The following is a 20,792-nucleotide window of genomic DNA, read 5'->3' as shown; positions in this document are numbered from 1 at the left end:
TAGCCAGACTTCTGGGTCTCCTCTCCACCTCCCATCCAAGCCATCTTTCCCGGTCCCCTCAACTATCAGGCCCTTCAAAGGGCAAAGGCTAGAGCCCTAAGATCTGGCCTCTGGTACGGAGATCGGATCTGTCTGGATCAAGAAGCCAAATCGGAACTAGCCTGGTGGCTCGAGAACCTAGACTCGTGGAACAGAAAAGCAATCTTTGGTTCAAAACCAAAGTTTGTTTTAGAATCAGATGCAACCCTTCTTGACTGGGGAGCTTGCCTTCTCAATCAGAACACTGGTGGTATCTGGTCACAAGAGGAATCATCTCACCACATAAATTATTTAGAACTAACAGCTGGGCTTTACGCCCTCATGAGCTTCAAACACTCTCTCCAGGGGAGGTCAGTCATTCTAAAGATGGACAACATCTCAGCGGTAGCCTATATAAATCGTCTGGGAGGCACCAAATCTGCGGACCTCTCGAATCTGGCAAAGAAACTTTGGATGTTCTGTCTGGAACACAAGATCGCTCTCAAAGCGGAATACCTTCCGGGGAAATCGAACATCTCTGCAGACTGGAACTCAAGATTCCTGTCAGATCACAGCAATTGGAGACTGAATGTTTCTGTGTTCAGTACCCTAAACAAGATCTGGGGCCTTCTAGAGATAGACTTATTTGCGAGCAGACTAACCTTTCAACTGGAGAACAACTTCAGCTGGATGCCCGACCCGGGTGCTCTAGCAGTCAACGCCTTACTACAATCTTGGAAAGGAGCCAAGGTGTACGCATTCACTCCCTTTGCCATGATTCAGAGAGTTCTTCAGATAGTGAGACAGGATCAGTGCTTCCTTGTCCTAATAACTCCCTTTTGGCCATCCCAAGCATGGTTCCCCGCCACTCTAGAACTAGCTTGCAACCCCCCCCCCTTCTTAATTCCTACCCTAGAGAATCTTCTTGCAGATGTAGAAGGAGGAGTTCACCCCCTAATTCAGAAAAGGAGTTTAACCCTTCTTGCCTGAAGAGTTTCAGGAGATCCAATGAAATCTCAGGACCTTTGGCGACGGCTGCAATTCTCCTCAGAGAGTCTTGGGCCCCAGGCACTCACTACAGATATAACAACATATTGAGAATCTGGGTACGTTGGTGCCTAGAAAGGAACCTGGATTCCTTGGAAGCACCTATTGTTGACATAGTTAACTTCCTTGTTAAACAATTTGATAAAGGCCTCAGCTATAGAACTATCAATTGCTATAGGTCGGCTATTTCTGCTGGTCATGTCCTTGTCAATGGTAAAACGGTAGGTAAAAATGTCATTGTTTGTAGAGTGATGAAAAGCATTCGTTTAAGAAGACCTCCTAAACCTAAATATGAAAGTCTTTGGGATGTCAAACTAATCCTTGATTTTTTCAATAACTGGCCTGTTAATACTCTCCCCAATAAAAAAACAAAAACTTTCCATTAAGCTGGCTACTCTACTATGCCTAATCTCATGCAGAAGGGTCTCTGATGTCAAAGCCCTGGAGATTATGTATAGATCTCATACCATGTTCGGAGTTAAATTTGAGATTTATAGAAGAACAAAAACTATGTCTGATTCAATCTTTTACCCACGTTTTGATTTATGTCCAGAACTTTGCGTTGTGGACTGCATGAAAGAGTATGATCGCAGAATGTTTTCTCTTGGCCCTCAGGATGTTAACCAATTACTTATATCCTTTGTTAAACCCCACAAAGGCATGACCTCAACCTCTACTGCTAGATGGGTTAAGACTGTTATGAGTTTAGCAGGTATTGACTTAAAGAAATTTCAAGCTCACTCCCTTAGAGGTGCTAGGGCGAGTAAATCTCTCTGGTCTGGAGGTAAGTTGGACGACATTCTCAAAGCTGCTGACTGGTCAAATGCTAGCACCTTTGCACGTCATTATTGCAAGCCTATTGAACATATGTCTGATGTTGTTTTACAAAGCTACCAACTTGCATAATGTAGCCTCCGTTCTTGTAATGAAATTGCGATTCTACCATGACTAGAGAATCTGGATTTCATCAAAGACACAGAGGTTGACACTTTCCCTCCCATCCCACCCCTTGGTGGTCTTACAATGATGTAATGCTGTTTTTGTTACAGTTTATTACTGTAATTTTTATTAACAGTACTTGTTTCATCTCGTGTTCCTTTTAGCTTGATAAGCTTGACAATTTTTACATCCAAGAGATATTTACTTCTTTGTCTTTTCAGGTAACGCTCCTTAACTGTGGGTCACCTGGCCTTTGGTTTTACCTTCGTTCTTCCTTCTCCTTCATCCTGCTCATTAGAAGATCGTTTTGATGTTTCAAGTTTTATGAACTTATTGTCCTCCACATTTAAAAGAGGCAGGTTGCTGATGGCTCATGCCTTTCATGTGTTGCTATTGTTATATTCTGGAACCTTTTAATATTGTGATGTAAGCGGCTGCTTGGACTGCATTAAAGGAATAATGCATAATGTCAGCCTCCGTGTCTTTAATGAAATCCAGATTCTCTAGTCATGGTAATATGAGAATCGCAATTTCAAAGCATAAGTGTCAGATGCGTAAATAAGGAATGAACCTCTGACCGTGGAGGAGGGAGTGTTACATGTGAATGTATGGAAGATTCCAATGTTGGAAAACTGGAGTTATAGGGGAGCAACTATTTTCTTTTCCAACATTGGATCTTTCATATATTTGCATGCTTGAATCAGAACTGTAGGCAGTATACATTAAAATACTCAATAAAAGTGGGAAGCAGACTCACCTTTACTGAAATAGTTTTCTGATTACTACCGGTCCCGTTAGTGTCGGGACAGTATGCTTTGTGGACATTTGCCTGCTCTTCCAGGTGGCTGCACAGCAAATGTCTTGTAAGAGTACACCTGCTGCTGGTGGAATTTGCCTTCACTCTACCATGGAGTGGACAGTTTGCATTGATATGATAGAAGGCAATGTAGGCTGAGAGGCAATGTGCTCATACCGATTGGATGGGGCAATCTTTTCCTGGCTGTCCAAAAGACACAAAAGGTTGATCTGACGAGCGTATGTCCCTTGTATTTTTCAATGACGAACCTGTGGCGTCTATGAAAGTCCAATGAATATAATGATCTTTCTGCTGGTGTAGATAGGTTTGTAAAGAAAGATCGTAATGACTGGTTCATTCAAATCAGTCAGGAGGAACCTTGGGTATAAATTTGGGATTGGTTTTTAGGATGACTGTCTTTAGTGAACCAGAGGAAAGGTTGCTTGATGGTGAATTCTTGGATTTCCCCTACTCTTCTTGCTGATGGTAATGTTAGCAGAAGCACGGTCTTCCATGAGATTAATTTTAGATGCGCCTTGAGTATTGGTTCAAAGGGGGTTGCATTAATTGGTTGAGGATATTAATGAGCTCTCAATGAGTTGGAAGGCATCATACAGGTGGGAATGTCCAGAAAAGCCTCTTCATAAATTGCTTTATGATCTGTTAGGAGAACAGAAAAGATGACGGTAGATCTCGTCTCCTAAATCTTGATATCACAGTCAGCTGAACTATGACTAAATAAATATTTAGGCCACTCTTGACCAGATCAAATAAGTATAGGAGTGTTAGTTTTGTAGTTGATGTAGCACTTGCCTGTGCTAAGATGTTTCTTAAGTTGGGATCATGATGTAGTATCTCTCTGAGTTATCCTGAGAGGACACTGGGGTTCAATTTTAGATAAATGACTGGATATGCCAACAACTGTACGAGGTTGTTGTACCAGTGTTGGCATGGCCACTCTGGAGTAATTAGGGTGCAATATTTCAACTCGCCTCCTGTAACACCCTGGCGATCAGGGGAACAGAGGAAAGGCATAAGCAACGATGTTGGGCAAATGAATCAAAAGGGCATTACCCATTGCTTTTTGATGCCAAAGTCTGCTTCCTAAGTGCTGGTATTTCTTGTTGCTCCATCTGGTGAAGAGACAAATCATGGGTTTACCCCATTGTTGGAATAAGAAATCCACTTGGTGTAGTTCCCACTCATGGCAGTCTGAAAGTTGTCGACTGAGTGCATCTGCTTGATCGTTTTGGTGAACTGCAAGTGTTGCATGCCAATGTCGATCTTGTGAGCAATGGCCCAGTCCCATAGCAATTAAACAGTTGCTGAGAGAGGTTGAGAAGCGTTTCCCTATGTTTATCTATGGAGAACATACACACTGTGTTGTCCATCCTGATTGGAACTGCTTGACCTGCTATTTTTGGGAAAAATGCTTGAAGAACTAATAGTATTGCACAGTGCTCCAGCACATTGACGTGAAGCATTCTGTCTGCATCTGACCAGAGGTCTCAGGTTCAAAGTGCTTCCAGCTGAGTTCCCAGCCATTCATGAGAGCGTCAGTAGTCATTACAATTGTTTTTGTTAAAGGTTGGAAAGAGAGACCAGTTGTTAGATTTTTTGAGAATCTCTAGCACAAAAGTTGTCTAATGAATTGACTGTGTCATCACAAGAGCCATCGATTTGCTTCCATTGATTTTCCAGTTCTTGTTCAAAAGGTCTCATCCAAAGTCTGCAAAAAGGAATGAGGCATACGCTTGATGACATTTGGCCTAACAGAGACTTGCACTTTCTGACCATACCAGTTTGCTCTGTGACAGACTCCTTGGCTTGCAGTTTTACCACTCTCTTCCTAGAAGTGAACACATTCCCCAGCTGTGTGGGTAGTAATGCACCCAGGAACTGAATTTTCATCTGAGGTACTAAGGATGATTTCTTCTTGTTCAGCAAGTGATCTAAGCTTTGAAAGAGACTGTATCTGGCAGTCGTAGAAACCCTTGCATCTTCCTTTGATAGAGCTTTGATGAGCCAGTCATCTAAGTATGGGAATACCTGGTGAACTCTCACCTGAGGAGGGCATTGTCAGGAACAAAGCACTTAGTAAACATCAAAAGTGATGACTTGAGTCCATAAGAAAGATTCTTGTAATGGTAGTGTTGGGCTTCTACCAAAAGGTGGAGGTATCTCATTTGCTTTCAATGGAAGGGTATATGAAACAATGTGCCATAACTTTGCCTTGAGGAGGGCCTCCTACAGTGTAATTATTTGAAAGGTTTGCTTTTCTACATTACTTTTAGCCCTTCTGACCAGACAAAATCCAGAATTAATATAGCTTTTATACTCTTTCATGGCTGTTCTATTCCCTAAAGTTTCAATGTAAACATTGCTGCTCCAATGAAGACAAACTAAGATTGAATTTCTTGGCCCCCTTTTACATTTGGTTTTAAACCGGGATACATCATCAGATGAATCCTGTGGATTAGGCGGGTTATTATCTTTTTATAAAGTGAAATGGTAATCTCTGTCATTAATATATCCATCATCTCCATGTGCAATTTACCCATTTACCTTGTCTATATCTGAAACATAGAATAAGCTGTATCTTCTTAATCACCCATGTTCCCAGAAGTTGGTAAGATAAGAGGCTTACGGAATGGTATGGCAGATTGTTCCCTTGGAGCTGTGAGGGGTGGTGATGGTTAGTCAAGAGGATCAGGAGGTAAGGTGATAGGTGGCAGTAGTGGTAGTACCACATACACTGCAGGATGACAAGGCTAGAGGATGTGGTCCGTCGGCTAGGCTGCCGACTTTGGTGCTGGAAACCAGGGTTCGAGCCTCGGGGTCGCATCCACATCCTGTGATTCTGGGCAAATCACTTAATCTCCCAGTGCCTGAATATGTAATGTAAATACAGTACTAATGTACAGCGCTCCAATACCTTTGGGTCGAGTTTGCGCTATATAAAAGATGCAAAAAAAAAAAAAAAAAGAAGAAGGCTGACATACAGGGTCCTCTGTTATTAGCCTTTGGAAAGAGTTGATTATTTGTTGTAATGTAGACAAAAACATTTCTAGGAATGTGCACTACTTCTGGCTCAATACTGTAACTAGAAGATACATGAGTGTGCAAATTATGAGGAACGACAGCCACATTAATGGATGGGCTTGTCCTTATCCATTCCATCTTTAGAATCTGGGAAGTAGCAAACATCCAGTTGTGTTTGACTGTAAGCAGTCTGTGATACCAAGTAACTGACATCCTCTTCCTGTTCTCTCTCTAGGATATGGGATCGTAAAGAAGAAGAGATGGTTAATGGTGAAAAAAAAGGTGCAGCAAATACTGTGGTCAATGGTGTCATCATCTACAGAATTGACATCAATGTTGTCATTGACAGCCTCAACGTTGAGTGCCTCGTCATCATCGTCATTGAAGCCACTTGTGTGGATGAGGGCGGTAATGGAGGCAGACATAGTGCTGTCATCAATGGTTTTGTTACTGTTGACATCAATGGTGGTGTTGTTAATGGGCTAGACATCACCAAGCTCTTTTTTTTTTAAGTTGCCATCGACAGAGCGTTTTCTTAAGATATTAACGTTTTAGTAAATGGTTCGGTATCATTGGTATGAAATTTTTATATAGACTGAGAATCTTCTCCTCCTGAAGGTTTTCCTTTGCTTGTTTTAGTATATGAGGAGTTGGCTGGAAGTGCTGTGCCTTATAAATTCAATTCAAGGAACTGTGTAAGTTTCCTTTTTTGTGCTGCCTTCGTAGAAGTACTTGGAGAAAGCACTTTTCACAAAATCTTCCCCTAAAGAGGAGGCATCCCTCTTAAAAGGAGGAAAATTCTCTTTATCAAACAGGTGCAATGCAAGCCTGCTCTTTCTGTCATTTAGAGCCTTAGAAGTTACAAATGTCACAGCATGAAGCCTCGCAAACATGATAAAGGTTAGGAATACACTGCAAATGAGGGATGTTAGTGTTAACCGTCTACTGACCACAAACAGAACAGGATTTGAAGAGAGATTTCTTCTCTGTCAGGGATGGTGAGAGTTGACCGATAGGTAAAGGGTCTGCCTGGAGAGAAAAAATTCAAATGTCCTTACACACAACTTAGAGTTCTGTGAAAGCAGAAGATAAAGCTGGTTCCGTTCCAAACAAGACCTGTAAAGTAACATTTTGAAAACATTGGCAGGCTAGAGCTCTGCCTGCAGAATCCCTCTCACACAATATGGGGGCCTCTACTGGAAGTAGGAGAGCTGGTGATTTCACCTCATTGGCTGAAGTTCGGATAGGTTCAATTGAAGTGGATGTGCTACTAAACAAACATTGTTCAGACTTAAGGCCATTTTAACATTATTGCTTTTTAATTGTACCGGGGATTCCCAGCCTGATAATAGGGAATGATTCAAGCATGTCAATATATGAAATGTTTAATGTTGGTGAAGTGAACATTTCCTGTTCTACCTAAACTAATTGTATAGTTAATGTTTCCCTCAATCTGCCACTTGAAGACAGCTAAAGGTCTCTGCTAGAATGGCATCTAATGGTTTGGGCTATTCCTCAACCATATCTGGCTCTAAAAAATACCTAGGGGGGCATTTATTCACAGTAGCATTGGTAATTGATGTATTCCAGATAGAGCCAAAAGAAAGAACATCATTATGTGATGTAGGAATATATGCAAGCTTTGTGTTTTTGCAAGCTTTTAAACCTCCTAAAAAAATCTTCAATACTCACAATGGACATTCAAGTGACCATATTGCAACACCACATTCAAAGACTACTAACTCCAAATAAATCTCAGCTACAATAAAATGCCTGGTATGCAGAGTAATCTGTTGTAAGTAGTCAGGTTCAAGCAACAAAGAGGTTTATTCAGGTCCACGGAGTGATGGACTTATAAATCAAGGACACCAGGCTTGTGAGAGTCCCACAACTCAAATCATGACAAGAAAACTGCAAACCATACACCATTTTTTAACATTAGGCATTAAACAATACAATTGAATATTTCATATGTAGGCATGTGCTTCAGGTAATAAACAAGTTACTTACCTTCGGTAACGCTTTTTCTGGTGGATACAGTATCTGCCTGTGGACTCCTCACCTTATGAATATCCCCTGCGCCAGCATTCCGCGGAAACGTTTTCCTAGCTCTTCACGCTGACGAGGTCGTCACAATGCTGCGGCTCTGCATGACGTCACTGGAGCCATAAGAGGGCCACGTCGGCGTGATGACGTTAGTTCCACCCATTTTTTCCGTGCCACCGAGGCGAAACGGAAGGACCGACCATATAGATAATGCATACATAGTACACAGTATTCACACAAGTACACACAGTGTAAAATGAAAAAGGAAAGCAAAAGAAAGCAAGCAATTCCTAAAAGCCTACACAAAGGCAAACAGAGGCAATACAAAATGGCAATATGAAACAATCATATTAACCAATACCTCTTTTAAGGTATAAAAGGGTGGACAACGGGGAGGCCGGTGGGTCAGTGAGGAATCCACAGGCAGATACTGTATCCACCAGAAAAAGCGTTACCGAAGGTAAGTAACTTGTTCTTCTGATGGATACATCTGCCTGTAGATTCCTCACCTTATGAATAGAATCCCACAGCAGTCCCACTCCCGGAGGAGGGTGTCCTCCCTTCTATACCAAAAAGGCCTGCAAAACAGTGCGTGCAAAATGGCTGTCCCTCCTCAATTCGGAATCTAAGCATTAATGTTTCGCGAAAGTGTTGAGGGAGGCTCAAGTTGCGGCCTTACAGATGTCCAGCACAGGAACACCTCTGGACAAGGCAGAAGTAGATGATTTAGCCCTGGTGGAATGAGCTCTAATGCCTTCAGGAGGCTCCTTACCAGCCCGAGCGTAGCAGATCTTGATGCACAAGATGATCCACCTAGATAGAGTGCACGTGTGCACCGCCTTGCCCTTCATGCGTCCAACGTAGCCCACAAAGAGCTGATCGTCCAATCGCAGGTCCTTCAATCTATCCCGATAAAAACGAACCGCCCTCTTAGGATCCAAGCGGTGCAGCCTCTCCTCCTCCTTGGAAGGGTGAGGGAAGGATAGAAAGTAATGGACTGCCCTAGATGGAAGGGAGTTACCACCTTAGGCAGAAAAGCAGCCCTGGTCCTGAGAACCATCCTTTCAGCATGAATAGTTAGAAGGCGGCTTAGACCGTTTTGTCTCAATGGACAACTATGCATAGGTCCGAATGGGGAACCCATTAAGAAAGTTAAAACTAGATTTAAATCCCACTGGGGCATAATGAAGGGAGTAGGCGGAAACACATTAGTAAGGCTCTTAACAAACCTTAAAACAACAGGAGATTTGAAGAGCGACGGCTGATCAGGCAAACAAAGAAATAACCTTTAACAGTAGCCACAGCACAAACTTGTTGGGCCAAATGCAGCGAAAAGCAAAGAACATCAGAAAGATGAGCCTTTAAGGGATCAATAGACCTCTCTCCACACCATTTAACACATTTTGACCACCTGTAGGAGTAAATGGACTTAGTGGAGTGTCGCCTGGCCGATAAGATAACATCCACCACGTCAGGAGGGAGAGAGAAGGAACTCAGGTTACCCTGTTCAATCTCCAGGCATGAAGGTGCAGGCTCTGGAGGTGGGGGTGAAGAACCTTCCCCTGCGACTGCGAGAGGAGGTCTACCCTGAGAGGGAGACGGAGTGGAGGGTGCGATGAGAGGTTAAGTAGATCTGTGTACCACACCCTTCTTGGCCAATCCGGGGTGATCAATATGACTTGGGCCAGGTGTTGGCGAATCTTCCTCAGAACCCGAGGAATCAAGGGTATGGGAGGAAACGCGTAAAGGAGTTGTGAGCTCCAACTCAACTAAAACGCATCCCCCAACGCCCCCTGCATCGGAAACTGGAGACTGCAGAATGACGGGCATTGCACGTTCTCGGTAGTGGCAAACAGGTCCACCCGAGGAGTCCCCCACGTCCGGAAGATGTGTCGAACTACCTCCGGATGAAGCCTCCACTCGTGGTCGGCGGAGAACTGCCGACTGAGACTGGCCGCATGCACATTTAGCACCCCGGCCAGATGATTCGCCATCAAGCAAATCTGATGGTCCTGAGCCCAGGACCAAAGCCGCAACGCCTCCCTTCAGAGGTACGACCCTACTCCTCCCTGCTTGTTGGCATACCACATCACGGTGGTGTTGTCCGTCAGGACTTGAACCGACTGACCGTGAAGGGACGGGAGAAAGGCCTTGAGCGCCAAACTTATCGCCTGCAATTCCAGAAGATTGATATGAGACAATCTTTCCTCTGGAGGCCAAAGACCCTTGATCTCCAGATCCCCCAGATGAGCACCCCACCCTAGGGTAGAGGCATCCGTTATCACTGTGGCCACCGATGGAGGAAGATGAAAAGGCTTTCCTTGAGACAGATTGCCCTCCACACTCCACCAAGATAGATCCTCCATTGTGAAACAAAGGTATCATTTTCTGAATGTCGAGAATCCTTTGCGGAGGAGGAAAAGCTCGACACACAGTGGTATCCAGTACTGCCCCTATGAACAGGTTGCGCTGAGAGGGCACCAGGTGAGACTTGGGCACATTTATCGAAAAACCCAATCTGAACAACAGCTGAGTTGTTACCATCAGATGATGACGCACCATCTCTGGCGACTCTGCCTTCAGAAGCCAGTCATCCAGGAAGGGGAAAACTGGGATCCCCGATCTGCTGAGATGGGCAGCCATCACCTTGGTGAAGACTCGAGGTGCAGTAGTAAGACCAAACGGAAGAACCGCAAACTGGTAATGCTGCGAACCAATCGTAAACCGGAGATACTTCCTGTGCGACTTCAGGATTGAGATGTGGAAATACGCATCCTGCAAGTCGATGGACACCATCCAATCCTCTTGTTGCAGCGCCTGAAGAACCTGCGTTAGGGTGAGCATTTTGAACCTCTCCTTTTTGAGAAACAGATTAAAAATTCTGAGATCCAGGATGGGTCGTAACCTGCCATCCTTTTTGGGAATCAGGAATTCAGCATTCCTGACCCCTTTCTTGCTTCGGAACCACCTCTATCGCACCTTTTTGTAACAGGACAAGAAACTCCTTCTAAAGAAGAAGTAAATGATCCTCCGTGCAAAACCCTTGGCAAGGAGGGAAAGGAGGAGGGAATTCCTTGAAAGGAAGGGCATTCCCCATTTTCCACCAGATCTAAAACCCAAAGGTCCGAAGTGACTAATTTACAATCCCGTAGAAAATTGGTAAGCTGGCCCCCCACAGGACCTGCATGATCCAGTATGGCGGATCTAGGGCTGCTTTTCTGCATTACCAGGAGGGGTTGGGGAGGTGGAGGAGAAGGAGGAAAAAGGTTGACGACCCGCTCCACGACGGCGACCTCTGCTCTTACCTCTGTAGGACTTGTACAAGGGGTTTTGTTGCTGTTGCTGCGGCTGACGGGAACCACGAAAGGAGGATTTCCCAAAGTCACGGTATCTTCTATAGCCATAACCCGTTGCCTGAGACTGTAGACCCAAGGATTTCGCTGTGGTCTTACTGTCCTTAAACCTTTGCAAAGCAGAGTCAGCTTTTTCTTTAAAAAGCCTAGATCCATCAAAGGGAAGATCTAGAAGGGTAGCCTGTAAATCAGGTGAGAGCCCAGAAGACCTCAGCCGCACATGTCTTCTAGTAGCAATGGATGAGCCCATCACCCTGGCCACCGAATCTGCCATGTCCAGGCCAGACTGGATGCTTGGTGAGCAGCAGACTGAGAGTCTGCTAGCACCTCACTCAAATTACCCCGGTCTTACTCAGATAATTTGGGAAGAAGATGCTTGGCAGAGTCCATAAGGGCATGAATGTATCTACCCAACAAACAGGTAGTGTTGGTGGATTTCAAAGCCATACTTGCTGACGAGAAGACCTTCTTTGCAGATTGTTCAAGCTTCTTGTAATCCCTGTCAGCAGGAGCTTGCGGAAAGGCACCCGTAGTCTGCTTTGAACATGAAGCCTGCACCACCAAACTCTTAGGCGAAGGATAAGAAGAAAGGAACACAGGAACTCCTGGGGCAGGCCTGTACCTTCTGGACGCAGATCTTGAAACTGCAGGAGCAGAAAGAGGATTGCGCCAAACCTCAAGGATCGGCTCCGTCAGGGCATCATTGAAAGGCAAGAGTGGCCCAACCACAGAGGACGGAGAATGAAGCACCTCTGTAAGCAAATTAGGCTTATACTCAGCCATAGGGAGCTGCAGATCCAAGAGTTACAGTATGGTAAGGTGCAACTTCCTTCGAAGGAGATGCTTTCTGAGAAGCAATGTCCCAGTCTGGGGAGGTGTCAAGTCCCCTTGCCTCACACAGACCCACGAACATATCCTCAGGCTCATCAATTTCACCTTCCTCCATATCTTCAGCCTGGTACTGTTCCTCCTCTAGCAACCTCTGCGTTTCTCTCCTCGAGCAATACACGCGGCGTCGATGGCTCCGGGAGCGGCGTCGAAGGCAGGTCCATAGCAGCAACCTGCGTCGAAAGAATCAGTGAAGAAGGTTCGCCGGATGGAGCCGGGGACTGCCCATACGGCGTCGACATCCTCGGAGCCGGAATTTGCCATGACGGCGTCATCGGCATGAATGGCACGAAAGGGGCCTGAGGATAATGGTGAGGACCCACAGGACCTGAAGATGCACCTGAAGGGTAAGAGGCCCTGGTAAACACACCATACATTGCATTTAAAAATGCGAGGGATTCAAATCCGGCGCCGGGAATGAAGGATACTGCGCCGTTTTGAGATCCGATCGAGGAGCCTCCGGAGTCGGAACCACCGGGGCCACAGGCGGAGTCGCAGGAGTCTCAACATCAGCCGGATTCGATGAACCATCCAGGGCTGAAGAGAATCTCGGCGTCGGAGACTGCGCCGGAGTCCCCTTATACGAAGGAGAATGGGCCGGAGTCACCTGAGGAGACACTGAAGGAGAAGTAGAGACGAAGTCCTTAACACGACGTCGACTAGCCGGAGAAGGCAACCTCGAAGCCAAAGGCTTCGATGAATGGCGTCGAGATCCATGCCTCTTCTTCTTCTTGCGCTTCCTCCTCGAATCATGTGAAGTCGACGACCTCGACTTCAAACGTTTCCGACCCCTTTTTTCTCTTCTTACTTTAGCCATGTACAGCTTGGCTTCTCGTTCCTTCAGGGCCTTCGGGTTCATCTTCCTACAGCAAGGACAGCCCTCGACTTCGTGATCAGACGAGAGACACCACAGGCAGTCCTCATGGGGGTCAGTGATCGACATATGCCCCCCGCACTCCCTACAGGGCTTGAAGCCCGACTTCCTTGGAGCAGACATGTCGAAACCACAGAAGGAAACCAGATAAATACAAAGTATCCAGGAGAAAGTAGTGGAGAGTCCGTAGAAAAACGGTTAGCGTCGACAGCGTGGAAAAAAGGGAACTGACGTCATCACGCCGATGTGGCCCTCTTATGGCTCCAGTGAAGTCAAGGGAGCCGCGTGCAGAGCCATATTATTGTGACGACCTCGTCGGCATGCAGAGCTAGGAAAAAGTTTCCGCGGAATGCTGGCACAGGGGATATTCATAAGGTGAGGAATCCACAGGCAGACGTATCCATCAGAAAGAGAGGTGCAAGCAATATGTCATTAAAACAATTAATGTGCACAGTGAAAGAAGACTAACAGGAAACAACAAATCATTGGGACTGCGCAGACTAAATTTAAGTTCAGGCTGCAAATATGTACAGCTACTGTCCAACTAAGAAAGCAGATTTGTCAATGTTTTGACCTCTGATCTCAAGATATACTGTTACCAACCTACAAAATAATAGGAGGAACCCCATCTAGGCACATAGTCTGAAGAGTGAACGGACAAAAATTAGCAAAACAAGTTTATGTCTTACCTCTTGTCTGAAGTTATTATCTGTTTGAGGTGTTTTGCAAGGGATGGGAGACTGCATGCATTTGTGCTTGCTGCTGTCAATGTTTGTGGTAATAACAGGGAAATTAACAATAAAAATGGTACCACTAGAAGACAAAATCAGGCTCACAAAACGACAAGCCACACCCTGTGAGACCAGCCCATCTGGCATTGCCATATTGCCCTGTAGGCTAGTCCAAACCTGTTTCCAAGTTGAAAGTTCTAAACAGGAAGCATTTTCCATACATGAAAAAAAACCTCACCTGAGCGAAGTGACATTTACCAGGTGTTGTAAACACCCCACCTAAGTTCTCAAAATGTGTTATTCTGGTCAAAAACGAAAAAAAACTAGCGAAGCAGTTTTGTGTGTCATTTCTTAAAGGCAGACCGAAATAGAAGTAGGTGCCAGTTGGTGACACACACAACGACTGGAACTCACATGCATGGAAGGGCAGTTCTTCATAGAGGACAAAAACAGTGAGAGTGTTAATTATTTTTTGGGTTTTCTGGTATTGACTGTCGCCGTAGGCAACTACCACTATTTAGGAAGACAAGAAAACAGGAATGGCAAAACCCCACTTTTGCTAAAAGAACAATTGATGGACAGAAATCTTAACATCACACATTCACCCCTGTACAGAGATGTGGGCCTAAATCCATCGTTGTATTGCTCCACATGCCATTCCCGTTTAGACCCAGCCACATGCAAATCAGTCTTGACCTTGGGAACAGTCCAGCCCGAACTGCCAAACAAGGTCCTCCCTGGAATGGAAAAGAGAATCCTAAGACCGGTTTCGGGGTTTCACCCCTCATCAGCCAGGCTAGCTTGACTCCAATGCCATGGACAGCACGGGATCCACGTCTGGGCATACCCGTCCCACTTGGGGTGACAACTGCAATTGCAAAAAAACACTTTTTAACCACATATATCTGTTCATTAAGTTCCCTTCTTTTGACCTTCTTTATTAATACTACCTTTTCTCCCTTTGAATTTTGAAAGCCATAGCTCTTTCTTCGGCGTCCCATAAATTATGGTAATGGGCACTATTCCATGATACAACATGCCAATGTCCTCATAATTAACTTGAATAACAAATCCCATTCCTCCACACTAATCATACAAATGTATGAGGATATGACATTTACAGGTAGAAAAACTTAGTGTACCTCTTCCTTGCACGTAGGACCTTTAGACGCTGCACGTCCAACAATGCTTTCTCTTCTTCGGAGAGCGCGTCATACTCCTCTTCATCCATCTCTTTTAGGCGTTTCTTCTCCTTCTCAAGCTTTTCCTTCTCCTCCAGGTCTTTAAGGGTAACAATTCAGGACAAAGGGCAAGTGAATGATTGCGCATTACATGTCGCTAATCAAGGAAGTCACTAAACAAAAAAGAGCTTCAGAATACCAACTAGCGTTTGACAAGACATATTACTTCAAAGAACCTTCGGTACTCTTAGCCCTCAAGCACCCATTACCAGTTTGATGGAACTGCCACCATGTAGTGGCCAGTTCAGAAATGACCTCTTCAGGTTGTTACATTTCAAAACTTAGGAGAGACCAGTACTACTCATGGACATCCCTGCCATCACTGTCCGTGTGCCTCCTGGGTTCTACAGCCCAAAGTAACTTACTTTTCACTAGCCAGTCAGCCTACCACTGAAGGTAAAGCTGTGAATAGAAGGTGAGCACTGGTAGTAGGGGAAGGCTACCATGCTTAGGAATTGCCAAATAAGCACTTTTCTTATAGTGCGCAAACAAATTAGTGCATGGTGCCCCAAACTCTTGGGTCAGATAAAAAAAAACATCATGTTAATCATCAGGTACTCCTCATCTTATGATCTGCCCCAGCTGTGCTACGGTGACTGGTGGATAGAGGAGTGCCAGATGGAACAGGTGGTTGTCCTGGGGAGTTTGGCACATTCTGCACCACACCCCTGTCTTGGTGACATTGGGCTGGGAATCAGCTCTCTCTACTCTCCGGTAGTAGCAAGATGCAACAAAGTATTCATAAAAACCACTCCAGCCAGCCTTATTCTTGAGCAAAAGGAAACCCTGAGGTGGGGGCAGTTAGCCAGGCACAGCTGCATTGCTACTCACTCCCTATACAATGAAAGAGTGCAGCCCAAGCTACACTGGGCACAACTGTCCTTCTCTCACTGTATCGATTGAGCAGAGGGGATGAAGAGAGCTCACTATCCCAAATGAGTCTATGCTGATGAAGGAAATAGCTGTTAGTCTGCTGCCCTCTTAATGCAGCCATGGCTTTGCCTCAATTTTTTCAATATATTTTATTGATTTCTCAGAATTTGACAAGCAATGATAAGTTATAAGCATTTTTCAATACAATAAGTAATTTAATGACATTATGAAAGGTTTTTGAAATTCATGTACAGCAATTGCTGTACACAAACATACACTGTGGTAAAGGAAAGTATGTCTTCAAATTAAGTAAATAGTAAAGTAAAATTTGCTTACCTTCGCTAACATGACATCTGGTAGAGACACAGTCTAGCCGCAGATTCATTAACTTTTGAATTCTCCCCAGGCGCCAGTCTGGAGCCGGACATTTTCCAGCGGTACCTCTGCGTGCCGGGGGATGGCGTCATACCGTTCCGCGATAACGTTGACTCCGGTCACGACTTCAGTGGAGCCATATAAGTTCCCTCCGGCGCTCAGACATGAGTTTCTTCTGTGAAACTTCGGCCCCAGAACGTAGAACCATAGAAACTAGTTGTTGAAACAGTGTGCCAAAAAAGATGAAAAATCTTTGAAACATTAAAAAAGAAGGAAAAAAAAGTTACTTACCTGTAAACTGTGGTTCTCCAGTATTGATTTCTTTTATAGATTTACATGTTTGAATCTTCCCCGTCCTCATAGTGGGGGTCCCACTGTAGCAGTAAGATAGCAGTATTAAATCCTTAACATTCAAATGCCCACAAGAATTCACTAGCTTTTAGCAACCTACTACCATTGTTACAAAACATCCAAACTCTAGCCAATCAGAGAGTAGACCATGGAATCCTCTTCCCCTGCAGGGCCACCATACCTTAGATTTCGAGCACGAGTACCACAAGGTAATAAAAGAGGTATGGAAGGTGAACCTGAAAAGGGGAGGATGGAGGGTCGCATGTGAATTTATACAAAATATCAATACTGGAGAACCATAGTGTACAGGTAAGTAACCTGTTTTCCTCCAGTATTGTATCTTTTATAGATTCATATGCTTAAATCAGAAGCAAGCAGTACCAAAGGGTCAGAGGCGGCTGGTAAGGTGAACCATCCCACCATGCGACCCAGAAACCAAAACACAAATGATAATCATAAAGAGCATATAACTTGAACTCATAACAATGCATACATATGCCAGAACATAAAATAAAAAAAAATCTGAAAACATATTAATTACTTATCATAACAACTGTTCATTTATTTTGTAGAAAAGACACTTAGGAGATCATACCTTATGCGAATAGATGTCGCAGAGCAGTTTGATCAACTGCTACATACGCCTTCTGCCAGGCATCCAGGCAGTAATGTTTTGTGAAGGTATGGACGTGTGTCCATATTGCCGCCCTGCAGATATCAGGAAAAGACACTCCTGCGAATAGAGGAAAGGAGGCTGCCCCCTTGCGTGTTGAGTGCGCTGCAACCTTGGAAACCAGAGGGCGGCCAGCCATCTTATGACAAAAAAAGAATAGCCGATGATACACAGCGAGCGAGAGACACCCACGTCAAAGTTTGACCCTTCCTAGGGGCAGAGAAGGCAATGAGTAACTGAGTAGACACCACCACTGCGTCCGCGACGCGGCCGCCGTAGACGTCTTCACCGTAATCGTAGTAGGCGTCGCTGACCAAACCGTCGACGGAGCGCCCACTGCAGTGGAGACGGAGGCCGTAGATGGAGAATTCTTCATTGACAGGGCCATCGACGAGCGTTTTCTCTCAGCTGAAGAATCTCTGGAAGGAGTAAGAGGCCTTGACGGAGGAGCAGAACCCAACCTCTCGTGAGAAGAAAAGGGACTGGGCTGGTCTTTCTTGACTCTTTTCTCCTCAATCCTCTCCTTACTCTGAGATCTGGATTTTATAGGGTCCTTCAGCAATCAGGAAGACCCTTCTACTTTTCTCTTCCTGGAGTGACAATAGAACCTCAGACTGTGCGGATCGGGTGGCACCTCTTCGATTTCCTGCTTGGCTAAGAGCAATTGGATCTCCCTCTTGAGGATTTGGAGATGACGATGGGAAGTTCTTCGCGGGGGCAAATTCGGGGGCTGTTGAACAAATTTCAGGGTGTGACCGTGGCGAAATACGTCTAACACTCATTTGTCAGAAGATATAAGCTTCCATTGACTGAAGAATTTGGAGCAAGAGTGTGACGATCCTGTCCGAAGACGGGTACTACTCAGGATTCGCGTGAAGCCCTAAGGGGTCCACCCCTTGACCTCCCCAAACTCTTGCAATAATTGCACGGAGTATTGGATCGATCAAGTGAGGGAAGGAAAGGAAGGGGACAGCAGGGAGTAGAATCTGAAATACAAACACAATATGAATTACACAAGAGCATGCAACACTACTCTCATATAGTCTCATTAGTATGACCAAGTACCTTGGGGGGGGAATTCACATGAGCAGACTCTGTCTTCCTTCAGCCCACACGGTATTTCCTCATACCGAAGCTAAGAAAGACTTAATAAGCAAGCCACTGTTAGATCACCAGACGCACCATTACCCCCAAACCTCCTCCAATGATACACCTACACACCTATACGGAACAGGTAGTTGGCTTCAACTATAGCCCCTGAACTAAACATGCTTGAAAGTCACTGCATTCCTTTCCTATGAATCAAAACAAAGGTCCAGTAAGTTCTCAGCCTTGCCTAATTGTCTCCTCTCCGAGGGTTCGTTAGGTCACTGCTGGAACGCTAGGAGAAAACAATATAGGGGCCAGGTGCGGCCGACAATAGTCCACAGGCAAATGAAATCCTTTCCGTTGCACACCCGCTATCCTGTGGGTTCAAAGGATGCAAGAAACAATAAACAGAAAGTTCTCCTTGGAAGAAAAAAAAGTGCATAAACAGTCTCGTAGCAATCAATAGCATCCACCAAGAAATGGGTCCCAGCTAGTTCAATTATACCTACTCTCTCGCTAGATTATGCTCCCTAGCAAAGGAAATGGAAGCCGATAGCTTAGGATAGTTAACTGCTCATGTCCGAGCATGTTAACGTAAAGTCAAAGGAAAAGTCAAACAAGGCGGCTCTTTCCTTAGAACTCCTCGGCAGAGCGTGAAAAAAAACGCTTTCCATATGTGTTAGTTACCGGGATCAGGAGCGCCCAGTGAAAACCAGAAGGCAATGGCAGAAGAGGGGAACGTGGGGATAGACTTCTGCCTCTCTCATCTGCCGTGATGTGGGGCAAAAGGCTGAGGAGTGCAGGGTAATTTTCCGAGGGAATCCTCGAACACCAACAGGAATCCACAGCACCGAAAGCTCCGTTTCCCCTCTGAACATCCAAATACGGGACAGGAATCGGTGAAACAGTCAGGACCGAAATCCGGAATTATGCACGATCCGACGTACGCATTACTCTCCTTTATAGGCATGGCTCCGCCTTCACTCCCTGGGCGTTCTGGGAATTGAAGGCCAGGCAGGCGCAACGTTTGCCAGTCCTTACAAAGAGGGGTCGAATTGAAGTGGGACTATGGTTGCAGGGGCCGGCGAATCCTCATTGTCTCTTATTAGAGTAGTAAGCCCCTCCTCCTGATGGCGGGTGTCGACGTGCTGCTGCTCTAGAGTAGGCAGGTGTTGAGATTTGCCAAAAGGGCTGCGAAGATTACTGGGTATGAAAGCCCTGTTGATTATACGGCTGGAAAGGGTGTGGAAGCTAGGGACGAGAGAGATATTGACCGCTGCCCCGGAAGGAAGCAAACTTTTTCTGCTGCAGACTAGTTAAAGACTTAGCCGTCTCAGTATCCAATTTGATTGACTGCAGCTCTTCATCCACATGTTTCCCAAAGAGTACTTTGCCGTCGAACGGCATGTCGTAAACCTTGGCTTGAACTTCCGGACGGAACGTTGTAGCTTTTAGCCACCCTTGCTGTCTCAATACTGCTGCTCCCGCCATTTGTCTGAAGGCCATTGAAGAAATGTCCAGAGCCACATCAATCTTTTCGGAAGAGGGTCTCTCTCCTTCCGACAGCACCTCCTTTGCCTCTTTCTTCTTATCCTCTGGAAGGAACTCCATCAAGGCTGAGATGTCGGACCACATCTGGCGTGCATACCTTCCGAGGATAGCCATGGCAATGGAGGGTCTGATGGCAGTGGCCGCCAAAGCAGAGAACCTTTTGCAGATGATGTCCAATCGGCAACCATCCTTGTCAGGTAGAGCTGCACACCGAGAGGAAGGGTTCTTCGACCTCCTTTGCGCCGCCTGCATAATGACTGAATCAGGTCGGGGTGTCCAATCAGGCACACGGGCGAGTCCTCGGGCGCCCTGTTCTTTTTGTCCAACTTCGGTACCACTGCAGGAATGGAAGCTGCCGTCTTCATCAATTTCAGGCCTTCTTGCCATAAGAAGTCTACAATGGGAATGCAGTGAGAGGAGCGCTGCATTGTTTCTTTAACATCGTATAAAAAACACTCTGTCTCCTTCAAAGGCATAGGAAGGTCAAAGTGCCAAGAAACGCGTTCCAGAAGATCATGAAACCGGCCGATATCTGCAGGCGGAGAGTTGGCTGGAGGGGGAGTAGGAGAAGGTGGAGTAGGGACCACAAAGTCGTCCCACTCATCATGAACATCCTGGTCCAACTGCAATTCCCCCTCCTCCAGCTGCTGGTCGTCATCATCCTGACCTTGCGCAGGAAATTACACAGGGGCGGACTGGTCTTGCTCTTCTGCAATGGGGGTACAGCCAGCGATACAGGAATGGGGGCATCCTGAACAGGAGGCGGCTGTGGAGCAGAATTCGCTTCAGGAAATATCTTATAATAGTCATTCAGCATCAACCAAAGATCAGTTACCAATGACACAGGGATATTTATGGAGGGTTCTTGAGCTTGTTCTTCCTGTTCCTCATAAGGATTGTGCTCC

At 45.5% G+C, this 20,792-nt stretch overlaps 1 protein-coding gene and 1 long non-coding RNA gene across 2 annotated transcripts in view; one reads left to right on the top strand and one right to left on the bottom strand.

Moving 5' to 3' along the window:
• Nucleotides 1–6,191, top strand: part of LOC146773041 (uncharacterized) — a 335,031-nt gene extending 328,840 nt beyond the window's left edge. The window contains exon 3 of the long non-coding RNA XR_014972401.1: nucleotides 6,078–6,191. This is a non-coding gene — a long non-coding RNA (uncharacterized LOC146773041). The remainder of the gene's footprint in view (nucleotides 1–6,077) is intronic.
• Nucleotides 1–20,792, bottom strand: part of HYDIN (HYDIN axonemal central pair apparatus protein) — a 2,467,744-nt gene that overhangs the window by 1,072,378 nt on the left and 1,374,574 nt on the right. The window contains exon 44 of the mRNA XM_085640020.1: nucleotides 14,877–15,015. Coding sequence (XP_085496146.1) covers nucleotides 14,877–15,015 — 139 coding nt within the window. The remainder of the gene's footprint in view (nucleotides 1–14,876; nucleotides 15,016–20,792) is intronic.

The sequence above is a fragment of the Triturus cristatus genome, chromosome 12 (genome assembly GCF_964204655.1).
Source record: "Triturus cristatus chromosome 12, aTriCri1.1, whole genome shotgun sequence".
Classification (NCBI taxonomy): domain Eukaryota; kingdom Metazoa; phylum Chordata; class Amphibia; order Caudata; family Salamandridae; genus Triturus; species Triturus cristatus.
This window is presented reverse-complemented; position numbering and strand designations above follow the sequence as displayed.